We start from the raw sequence: 12,661 nt of genomic DNA, 5'->3' as shown, positions 1-12,661 counted from the left end.
TTACATTAATTAATCAACTTGTCAATAGGAAAAAAAACAGGAGAAATGCATAATTTACAGAATGGTGTTTTCAGTGAGCAATCACAGGGCTATCGCGCTGGCCGCGACGCATTCACTCAATGCACACATTTTTTTCTTCACAATTCCGGACAACGCGTCCGAAGGGCAGCACATGACTGCTAGTCGCACGGCGCACCTGATGACGCCTCAACTTCGCAAGTGACCAGAAGCCATACACGCTTGGTTGCTGAGCCTGAAGCCATGCATTGTGCAGTGGGTGAATTAAAAATCCGCTTAGTAATTTACCCATTAGCTCATTTTGCACTGGTAATTTTCAATGCGACTATTTTTTTTTATTTTTCTCAGACCGCAGCTTGATGCATCACACACATATATTTTCACTGCGTGTCGACAACTTGCCTTGTGGGAGATTCGTGATTACGGCCAAAACACGAGTTACATTTCACATTGCAACACCTTTTCCCACAAAGCCCGTCACCTAGTGGACTGTATTAAATGCCAATCCTGGAAATTACTAAAGACATGTTTGATTTTTTTCACTATTAATTCGAACTTTTGACACATGACAATACTCAAAGCTATTATTATTTGTATATTATCCTCAAGTTCTCTGTCCTTGTTGTTGTTCCAGCGCTTGAATTAAATGTCACTTGCTTCATCGCAAAAACCGAAGCTGTTTGTCACGCAAATATAAAAAGAAAATTACTAACAAAACACCTGACAAATCATAACAACGCGCGATACGTATGAGGTAACTTAGGCCTAGGACTTTTAACTATTGTTTGTTCGAGTTTGTCTACAGATCGCGACAACATTCTACATCGAACTTCAGTGCACGTTCAAATGTTACGGAACACCTGACATTCACCCAGCAAACACTTTCGCAGCGGGGGACTTTCTGCAGAGAAACTATTTTATTTAAACGTCAATTTTAGTGTTTAATTGTGCAATTTAATGAGTCGTCTACGCGTCCGTGATTTTATGTGGGTCAATCTATTCGCCAGATGTGTTAATCGGTTTATATTTTTAATTTCGAAATCGACGTTCCTTAATAATCGCATTTTTCTCATTTTCGAAAATATTATAAATACCGTCGCACGGCCTTAAGCCAAGGAGAGACCAGAGAGAGTACGAGAGGGAACGAACCAAATTACGCGCATGCTAAGAAACATTGTACGTGTATTAAACCAAGGTGTAGACTCTGAACGCCCGGCCTGCGAGGGCCAAGTCTCATAAAGGGTAGCCTGCTTTTTCGAAACACGCCGTTTCCTTTTCCCGGTGTATTAAATTCACTGTGTAACGACGGTTTTCTATAAAAAGTTCATGATCACAACACAGCCAAGAAAAATAAATGCTAGCAAGCACTCACCAACTGTTTTTCATCAGGCCACGTTTTCAAATAACAGCTTATTCAAATGGCATTACTATTTAAGCCCAAATTGTCTCCTGTAAGGGGTAAATAAACAATTTTACTGACAAAAACTATTTCACCCTTCCAGCACGCAGCAAACAAGCAAACTAATCACTACCAAGAAACAATGTCATTCGAAACGAAGTGTTACGCATAGTGGTCATTGTTTCGTCACTATGAATGACGTGGAGATGTAACATACCCCCACCCAAATGTATGACCCAGGAAATACATTTCGCAACACAAACATCGAACGATCAACAACGAAATAACGAATCATGAAATAGTTCAGCACATTAAACATCGCTATTCGCGGCGACAATCAAACATAGTTTTGCAATCGGTCGTTTGACACGGTTGTGTCGCGTTTGCACGAGCACCGAGCGCACAGTTCCAGTTTTATCGGGGAACGTATCCGCAACTCGACCCATCAACCACTTAGACCGTGGCTGTGAATCATCCACAATGAGAACCACATCATTGACCTGGAGGTCTCTCTTCTTCTGGAACCACTTCTGTCTGGAGATGATATTTGGTAAATATTCCCGTACCCAGCGAATCCAGAATTGGTTCACCAAGTATTGAACCTGCGCCCAACGGCGCCGCACGTAGCAGTCCTTTTTATCGAACAAACCGGGAGGTAGGCTCGCATTCGATCTCATTAGCAATAGATGGTTGGGTGTGATGGGTTCGTCATCTCGAGGGTCAAACGTCACCGGAACAAGAGGACGCGAATTAATTATGGACTCGACCTCGACGAATAGCGTAGCCAATGTCTCGTCAGAGACAACTTGCTGAGTCATCAAAGACGTCAGGATTCGTCGGATGGACCGTACCATTCTTTCCCACGCACCACCCATATGACTGGCGGTCGGAGGATTGAACGACCAACGAATGTTTTTCTGCTTCAGGTACTCATCGATCTGTGAACAGTTCCACGACTGCAACGATTCCCTCAAAATCCGTTCCGCACCAACGAAATTTGTTCCGTTGTCGGAGTAAATGTGGACTGGATTTCCACGACGACCAACAAATCGACGAAGCGCGTCGATAAACGAGTCAGTTGAAAGGCTGTGAGCAACTTCAATATGAACAGCCCGTACTGTTAGACAGGTGAACACTGCTCCGTACCGTTTGACGATGCTTCGCCCCTGCTTAACAGGAAAGGGGCCAAAGTAGTCAACGCCGACATGTGCAAACGGCGGCTCGTCGGGATGTAGTCTTGCCGAAGGAAGATCGGCCATTATCTGCACACCAACGGAAGCATTTCGTCTCTTGCAGAACAAGCAATTTCCGATCACTCGGCGTACGGCAACTCCACCTTTGATTATCCAAAACCTCTGGCGCAACGACGACCAGGTATGTCCCATTCCAGAATGTCCGACAAGGCGATGATGTCTTGCAATAATTAAATCAGTAAAATGAGATGAATGCGGCAGGATTATCGGATGTTTGGCATCGTTCGGGATTGACGCCCTTTCCAACCGACCACCAACACGTAGTACAGAATCAACAACTATAGGGTTCAATTTGAGCATGTGTCGTTTTAAAGAGGTCTTCGCATGTGAGCCGTTTTCCAAAGCGGCAAACTCGGCGACGAAGTGTCCTCGTTGTACGTGCTTAATCAACGCCAATTCGGCAGCATCCAATTCCTCAACCGATACGCCACATTTCTCCACGGGCACTTTGTCACGCCGAATGCGCGACAGAAGAAACTGCTTATATCGAAGCAGCCATGCAACGCTCTTTTTTAAACGATGTAGAGAAGAATATCGATTAATAATCCGGTCAACAATGGATTGCTTTTCCACAATCAAATGAATGGACACCTCCTGCTTTTTTTCGGAAACGAACTCAGCAGGCAAGTCTGGTAGTACGATAGGGCTGACAGGCCAGTGATCCTCGGACTCCAACAAGAACTTGGGGCCGTGTAACCAGCGCCCTGACGTTACCAACGTTTCTACCGTCAACCCTCGGGAAGCTTCGTCCGCAGGATTGAGCTTCGATGGAACGTGTCTCCAACTTGATAAATCACTTTGCCTTTCAATCTTTGCAATTCGATTGGCAACAAATGTAGGAAATCGCTTCTTCGAATTGATAATGCTCTGGAGCACAGCTGTGGAGTCGGTCCAAAACACAGACCGACATGTCCCAAAATCAAGTTCTCGCCGCATCATTACATCAAGCTTCACGGACAACACTGCGGCAGTAAGTTCTAGTCTAGGAATCGACACCGTTTTTAGCGGTGCCAAACGACACTTGCCAACAAGAAACACACAGTGAACACTCGAATCAACGTTGACTAACCTCAGGTAACACACGGCTCCGTAGGCAACGGATGAAGCATCCGCAAAGTGATGCAATTCCCAACATTTCACCTCACCGAAACCTAACGGCTTAAAACACCGAGGAATTCGCAGGTCATGAAGTTTTGGCAAACGACTTAGCCAGTTCTTCCACTGCGTGGCTTCTGATTCCAAGATGCAATCATCCCAGCCGAGTCCACGTTTACACAAGCCTTGAAGTAATAGTTTGGCTCCCAATGTACAAGGCGCAACAAACCCAAGAGGGTCGTACAGTGAACTCAAGGCAGAAAGGATCCCTCGACGCGTCATCGGTGTTTCGGGAAGATTGATCTTAAATCCAAATGTATCCTCTTCCACATCCCAGTGCACACCAAGCACTCTTTCCGTGACGTCATCGCCGAACCTTCTGTTACGCACGACCTTTGACCTTTCCTCTTCGGGAATCTCAGACAGAATCGACGGGTTGTTACTGAGCCATTTAGTTAAATGAAACCCTCCGTGAGAAAGTAGATCCGAGAGCTGCTTCGTCAATCGAATTCCTTCCGCTGTTGACGCAACTGAGGTTAAACAGTCATCCACGTAAAAATTCCTTCTTACCACCGAGGATGCATGTGTATCGAAGTTGTGGCCAAAATCAATAGCCGTTTGCTTCAAGCAAAAACTCGCGCAACTTGGCGATGAAGTCGCCCCAAACAGATGCACAGTCATTTGGTGTTCCGTGGGTTCCTTGGCTAAATTACCATCGGGCCACCACAAAAATCTCAAAGCATTTCTATCCTTTCGTGTAACACGAATCTGGTGGAACATTGACTCTATATCGGACACCAATGCGAACCTTTCTCTGCGAAATCGAGTTAAAACACCCACCAAATTATTTACAAGATCCGGGCCCTGCATTAGTACATCATTGAGGGAAACCCCCTTATATTTCGCAGCACAATCAAAAACCACACGAACCTTGTCTGGTTTACGGGGATGAAGAACAGGGTGATGTGGTAAGTACCAACAAACACCATTACATGAATGAACTTCGTCTTTGGGTACTTCTCTTGCGTACCCATTGTCAATATAGGATTGCATAGTAGCCACGTACTTTTCCTTGAGTCGGTCATCTCTCCCCAAACGTTTCTTCAGGTATTCCAATCGCCGTCCAGCCATGGGCTTGTTATCCGGCAAACAGACAGAGCTCTCTCTCCAAAGTAACGGCAGCTCGTAGTGACCTTCCACGCTCTTCACGTTGCTTCGCATAATCTCGTACGCCTTCCTATCTTCCCGGGACGTGGGAAAATCCAGCACGGTAGTTTCGTTTCCGAAATCCGTCTCCCACAGGCTAGATATCTGCTTCTGTAAACAACTATCACGTGATTTAATAAAGTTCACCGGACATTTCGATGCAGCAGACGGAAACAGTGAGGGACCAAACAGTGTCCATCCAAAAGGTGTTTTGACAGCAAACGGCTTTCCCTTTGGACCTCGACGCATTTCCTGGATAAACAGCGCATCTGGATTATCCAAACCAATTAAAAGTGTTACAGTACCTCCCTCGATCGAAGGAAAATTTATGTTGCGTAAATGTGGTATGCCAAACAGACCTTTGGGAGTAAAAACAGGATTGGGTCGTACGGGAATCTCCTCAACGGATATTACCTTCTGGAGAACTATCTCCTCTCCACCGCCCACAGGGGAAACAGCGAAACTCGCTGAAACACCCGCATGCTCTCTAGCGTCATCGGTGAGGGTTTGCAGAACAATCTCCTTTGCTTCACCTTCCATACCCAAAGTGTCGATCAACCTTTGGTTACAAAAGGTTCCAGTAGATCCAATATCCAAAAACGCGTAAGTCAAAACCTTTCGGCCCTTGTATTTTACTTGGACCGGAACTACGCACTGATACACGTCGCCGGAACAATCTTCGCCACTGGAAGGGGTTATCACTGAGCAGGTAGCAACCTTCTCTGGTAGTGGCGACGCTGGAGTCTCCGGCTTCACATTGGGGACGCACTTGTGCAACAAGGTATGATGGTAGTGACTTGGACAACCCTTTTCCTCGCAAGCGGTCTGTGCCTTGCATCTTCGAACGCGATGTCCCGGAGCAAGACATCTGAAGCACAATTTTTTTCGGCTAACAAACTCTATTCGTTCGGAGTACGTTTTGCGCCTGAAGTCAAAGCACTTTGTCAAGTCATGTAATTTTCCGCAGAACTGACAGGAATTGGAGGGCGATGACCTTTCCATTGGACGCTGCTGAACTTCTATCGGGTTAACAGCGTACGCAACTGCTTTGGTCTTTCTTAGAGGCTGAACGAACTCCTTGTCACGTCTAGATCCCATAATCCTACAACCGTAAAGAGAATTATCCACCTCGGCACGTTCCAAAACAAACTGAACAAAATGTTTAAACATGGCTTCGCGACCGGTTTGATGAAGAACTTCAACCGATCGTTCAATCCACCGTTCCTGTAAGCGGTAAGGCAACTTATCAATCAGCTGCAACATCGTATCGAGTGAGTTCAAACCCGCATATTCATTGATGTCATCCAACGTAGAAAGGCACTTTTCCAGCAGGTCTGCAAATTGCATCAGCCTTTCGGGTTGATCACCCTTTAAACGAGGACTCTTCTTGAGAAGCTGCTCACAAGCATTCGCAATTATGTGGGGCTGTCCGTACTCCTGAAAAAGCTTTTGACGGGCCTGGCGGTAACCCTCGACAGGTCTTTTTGTTAAGTGATCAATTTTTAATCGCACTTTATCATCACAATGTTGCAGTAGATAAACCAAACGCAACTCTTCTGAATGAACCTTAGTAGCAACATGTGCTTCGAAGTTACGAATGAACGTCCAATATTCCATGGGATCACCATTGAAAGTCATTATTTTCGGACGAGGCAGGAAACGTTCGTCCAAGCTGCAACGCGCTTCATGAACACGGGCGGGAAATTCCGTAGGTTTTAGGTCACATTGAAAATTATTGCCAGCATCAGGCAAACGACTTACTTTTGAAGGGTCTTGCATTTCAAAATTCGGAGAATGGTTTGGACGCTCAATCGCTGTTTGCAAAACCTGCATCGGCGAGGGGGAGCAAACGTCATCTTGCCCAAATCCATCTTCCCAGCAACGGGCTTCAATTTCAGCCAACTCGGCTTCACGTTGCGCTTCACTTACTTCAGCGTCGTTTCTTAATTTTCTCTCTTTTTCTCGCATCTTCTGCTCCTCAGCGCGCCGTACTTCTTCTTCCTTCTGCCTTTCTTTCGTCTGGCGAAGCTTTGCGCGAGCTATCTCCGCCTTAATTCGAGCCTCGGTTCTTTTCACGCTCGAACTCTTACTTGGCGATGAAGGACAACTTGAAGCTCTACTTCCTGAGGATTTGTTTGAAGTCCTGGCGAAAAGCAAAGGTGATGCAGACCGGATCTTGGCTGTCCAATCATCAACCCGGACGTCAAACTCCCGTTTTTCAGCAGCCAGTCGTCTAATTAAATCCCGTGAAGACTCATCAATGTCATCCACGTTCAAATGATCCACAAGAAGCTTGTATCTTTCGTTTGTAACTTGTACAGAGCTTAGGACCGCAGACAAGTTTTCTGGGCTAACCATTAAACGTTCTGTACGGATATACGATTCCTGTAAAGAACGCTGCAACGCTTGGAACTGTTCTTCCCTATTTTCTTCCATAGTGATTTGCTGCTACAATATAATCCAAACTTCTTCAGTTAGAAAAACAGTTGAAAACTTCTTTATGTAGACTCTGAACGCCCGGCCTGCGAGGGCCAAGTCTCATAAAGGGTAGCCTGCTTTTTCGAAACACGCCGTTTCCTTTTCCCGGTGTATTAAATTCACTGTGTAACGACGGTTTTCTATAAAAAGTTCATGATCACAACACAGCCAAGAAAAATAAATGCTAGCAAGCACTCACCAACTGTTTTTCATCAGGCCACGTTTTCAAATAACAGCTTATTCAAATGGCATTACTATTTAAGCCCAAATTGTCTCCTGTAAGGGGTAAATAAACAATTTTACTGACAAAAACTATTTCACCCTTCCAGCACGCAGCAAACAAGCAAACTAATCACTACCAAGAAACAATGTCATTCGAAACGAAGTGTTACGCATAGTGGTCATTGTTTCGTCACTATGAATGACGTGGAGATGTAACACAAGGTATGTTTGTTTATCGTTTTGTGTAATAATTAAAAAGCCGCAAAGGTAGTTTCTTTGGCAGATGTTTTTAATAGATTCAGGAGTCAGATATACGGCAGTGTTTTTCTCTGCAAACTTAGGTCCCTGCAGAGGCATCTTTGTTTGGCCGCTAATGTCGGAGACGATGCAAGCTTTTGCGGTAAGCATGGAGACACCATAGCCATTCACAATTGCTGAGGCACTGATTTGTATGCTTTCTTCTACTTAACATAAGCATGAACGCTAAAACCCTAAAACAGAATAAAATAGGTGCGACCGTGCAATAGTCCGGAATGCTAAATTTATAATAAAACAAATCGCAAAAAATACAAAATCTACGCAGTCAAATGGCCAATAGGTTACCATATATTACGAGACGTATCCCATATGTATGTCAATGTTTTTCACGATTATTGGTGTATTTCGAGAATAAATCACAAAAAGATAGTTTACTTGTCATAAGCGTGTCAACGTTTCGACTGGGTAATGGTTTCATCCCGACAGTAGAGCGTGTTTTTACTAATGGCAGATAAAGCATAGAGGTCTTGAACTTTGATTTTTTTAACCGACCTTTCAAGTCTTCTGGTCTAGGTTTTGGAATTGTTCCAGCATGATGTTGTGGTAGTCGTTGAAATTTAGTATAAAAATTTTTCATCTTTATCACTTTTGCAAATTACTAATTTTCTTTTCGAAACCAGATTTTGCAGTTGGATTGGGAGGTTGTTCCTGTGTGTGTAATTCTTTTTTACTTTTGATTCGACCAGTTCGGTGTAGACTGTCGTTTCTTCATTAAGCTGGTCTTTGCTCGGGCGGGAATCATTGATTTGCGCGGAAGCAAATTTTCTTCTGTGTGTGGTTGATCTTTAAACACAAAATCCCATTCCACATTTCGAATCCTCTCAAGGTTGTCACGAATTTTGGTATTCCAGTTAGCTTCTTTCTAACAACAGCTTATCATAACTGGAGTAATTCAATATTGTTTTGTTTGCTTCTCCAAGGTTCTGAGTGCCAAGTCTTCCGAGCCCGATAACGTCTTCTGCTTCTTGCATTTTTTACCTTCTTTCCGTCATTTTTGTCCAAACCAAGCAGTTGTCTTGATTTGGCTTGTTTGTGCCACAACCAATTGATTTTATTTTCATACCTCTGTCTGTGTTTGCTTTCTCTCGACAGGAATGCTTTTCCAGTCATTTGGTGCGATAATACCCTTGCAAAGGGGTGTTCTTAATTTGCTTGGTAATATTCTCTTTGGCTATATATATTACGTGCATATTCATCAAAAAAACAGAGACCCAGAGAGAACCAACAGGGGAGACGATCACCAGAGCCAAACAAGACCATAAGTCAAAGAGTAGATCAAAAAACTGTTGTGTTGATTGTCGCCAAGCTATACGAGCTTTAAGGCTGGTTTACACTATGCGCAGTCGTGCGACGCGAAACAAAGCGGTGCGAACTTTCCGTTTACACTGCGATCACTTCACGCATCTCTGCGCTCACTCGCCGCCAAGTTGACATATTTGTTAGCAACAACTAACTAACTGAAAGACAATTGCAGGAGTTTTTATTATTTTGAAACTGAACTAGCTAAAAACCATGAAGCTTGTACTTACGATAAAGCCAACTATCCCGAGGTTTCGGGGCAATGGAAAGTCAAATTATAAATTAAAGTTAAAGCTATTGTATGTACTAATGAGATTCAAACAAAGTAAAGCAATCAGAAAATCGAGAAGTCATTGGGTTCATCCTATTCTTCAATCACGCATCGAAAATGGTAAAGGTTCTTTTTTGTCAGGGGAATATCATAAGTTATTAAGGGAAATGAGGATATTGAGAAAGCCACAGTTAAGAAGATCAATACCTGCTGGGGAAAGATTGGCTATAACTTTGCGGTAACAGGCTTAACTTTTAATTTTGTTTTTATACTCATAAGTCCACAGTTTCCAAAATTATTCCTGATACGTGTGCTGCCATATGGAAAACACTTCAACCAGAAGTTATGCCTGTTCCTGACAAAAATCGATGGGAAAAAAATGCAAGAGAGTACCAATCATTTTGGCAATTTCCCAATTGTGTTGGAAGCATTGATGGAAAGCATGTGTTAATTCAGGCACCTGCCAAGTCAGGATCGCTCTATTTTAATTACAAAAAAAGCTTTAGTATTGTTTTGTTAGCAGTTGTGGATGCCCTGTATAACTTTGTTGTTGTGGATATTGGTTCTTTTGGAAAACAAAGTGATGGAAGTATTTTGTCAAACTCTATTTTTGGTAGTAGGCTTAAGGATAACTTGCTTTCCCTTCCTGTGTTAAATTCATTACCTGGCACAGATATACAAGTTCCTTTTGTGTTTGTAGGTGACGAGGCTTTTCCTTTGAGAACAAACCTAATGCGACCTTATCCAGGAACTGGTTTAACAGTTAAGCAAAGGGTGTTTAACTATAGATTATCCCGTGCCCGTAAAATGCTTTTGGGATTATGGCTTCACGATTTAGAGTTTTTCATAGGCCACTGTTAGTTAAGCCGGAAACAGTGGATTTAGTTGTGAAAGCTTGCACTGTTCTGCATAACTTTTTAAGACAAAAAGTATCACTTCATTACGTGGAGCCAAATTCAGCTGACTTTGAAGACACAAGGGGAGTTTGGAGAAGTCAAAATGCTTCAGCCTCCAACTTTTGTCCATTGCAGAGAACAGGTAGACGATCTCCAGTCGAGGCATCTCAAGTTCGAGACACCTTTGCAAACTATTTCCATAGTGAGGATGGCTCCGTTCCATGGCAAAGTCTTTGTTTGCCATGGAACTTCAGAAAAGTCTTTGTTTGGTTGAGCCCAAGGCACTACCAGATACCACTTCACCTGATATTCCGTTTGTGTTCGTGGGAGATGCTGCATTTGGTTTACATCCAAATTTGATGCGACCATATGGAGGTGCAAATCAAACGAGGGAGAACAAAATATATGATTTCAGGTGGGATTAATGAACTATTTTCAGCTTTGCCATGCTGATGTCGAAAGAAGTCGATCCAACGACGCTACGATCGAGTAGAATCGAGTTTTACTCCGTCGTGCGTCGTAAGCACATCGTAGCGAAATAGCTTGTTGTGGAGTGGAAAATATGATTCGCTGTGCTGTTCACAAGTGTTTTAGGATTGTTTTAATGCTCACTACTGGCGAAGAATGATTTAAGTTTGTTCCTCATTTTTTATGATATCATTTTTATGCAGTATTTTGTCAAATAGTGCTTTTGTTACAGTCATTTACTATTACTAGGACCAGGAATTTGACTGTGCATTAATTGCATATACCTGTAATTGAATTTTTGATACAGAATGTGAGTCTAGTTATCCTCAAGTTACATAAAGTTTAATATTGTGTCAGTGGCTGTTTATGGATTGCCACAAAGCTGTGTTTTGTCAGTAATATTCAAACACTGTAAATCATCTTATGGCACAGTGATTACTTGCAGAATACCCATAATTTAGATTATGTATTCCTGGTAACATCTTTAGTTCTTTATTAAATTGACATATTTATTGTTTACAGAAGAGAAAAGCAAAAAAGATTTTATTTCCAAGCAATTGGCAATGAAGTGACCCAATCCATAGTCTGGAAATTGGGTTGTTTTTCACACAATTATGTCATATCTCTACCAACAAATTATTTTTTGTGAAAATAATAGCAGCAAACTATTTACAATTGTTTTGTGTTGTGTTCTGAAAAGGTGAATAAATTTTGAATGCATTAACATTGTGGTTGTAGAGCTTTATCAAATATTTCTCTATAAACAAGATGATTGAAGTAGGTTTGCACCGAAGCACTTGCGTAGCGTACTATCGTACATTTCCCAATCGTTGTCGTATCGTTAGCCAGTGGGAATCAGCCTTTTTCTTTATGTGTGATACGAAGTATGGCTATTTGCGTCCTACAAAACCTTTTGCTCATTGAAAAAGATGTAGAATCTGTTCATGCTGAAACTGATGATTAATCGTTGCGAAGTTTTGCCAGCAAAAACACGGCAGAAGTTTATCTGATGCACATACTGTTCGTGACAACTTTCGCAACTATTTCAACAGTGAAGCTGGCAGCTTGCCGTGGCAAAATGACTACATTTAACAGTGCAAATATTCGACAAAACACGAACCCTGGGAAGTAGAGAAATATACATTTCAACAATAAAACACTGCCCAAAATGTATTAAAAGTAAATTGAAGAAATCGAACAGTGCATGTGAACATAATTCAATTTCCGTAAAACATTGCAAATGTATTTGAAGTATATGTGCAAAAAAGCCATATTATTGAAAAGCTGCAGACAAGGTGTAAAAGAAGTAAAAAAGAATTATTAGAGGTTCCCAGTAGTGGTTGTTATCGGCGGTGCAGGTACGAGTTCGGTGATTAGAAAACAAAACGAAAGTGAAAGGGACGAGAAAAACGATACACAATACATGCAACGCGGTTTGGCGACAGTCTGACGGTTTGAATAAATACGCGGTTTCTTTAAACAATATACGGTTACTACAAGGGATTTTTCTAAAACACAATAAATACTTACAAACAACATTTTACACTTCAGTGCTTTGTGCACATTCTAGTTTTTATATACCTTTTGCAGTAATATTCTCTGAAAATCGACAGTCTCATACAAATAAGTCGGATCCTCGCAACACATTATGCTTTTGCAACACAGAATACTTCATAACGTTTTGAATGACCTAACCTTTTAATAATTGTGCACCTCATTGAAACAAGGAAAATAATAC

General features: G+C 42.3%; 1 protein-coding gene across 1 annotated transcript; it reads right to left on the bottom strand.

The window, feature by feature from the left end:
- Window positions 1–1,728: 1,728 nt before the first annotated feature.
- On the bottom strand, window positions 1,729–7,407 carry LOC145890301 (uncharacterized). Its single transcript, XM_082981315.1, has one exon. It carries the CDS (start codon window positions 7,405–7,407, stop codon window positions 1,729–1,731), a length of 5,679 nt encoding a protein of 1,892 aa, XP_082837441.1.
- Between the last annotated feature and the right edge of the window lie 5,254 nt (window positions 7,408–12,661).

The sequence above is a fragment of the Ascidia mentula genome, chromosome 2 (genome assembly GCF_947561715.1).
Source record: "Ascidia mentula chromosome 2, kaAscMent1.1, whole genome shotgun sequence".
NCBI classification, from domain to species: domain Eukaryota; kingdom Metazoa; phylum Chordata; class Ascidiacea; order Phlebobranchia; family Ascidiidae; genus Ascidia; species Ascidia mentula.
This window is presented reverse-complemented; position numbering and strand designations above follow the sequence as displayed.

What these genes read in the sequence shown, in the direction of transcription:
- LOC145890301 (XM_082981315.1), bottom strand. Translation starts at nt 7,407, where the DNA reads ATGGAAGAAAATAGGGAAGAACAGTTCCAAGCGTTGCAGCGTTCTTTA.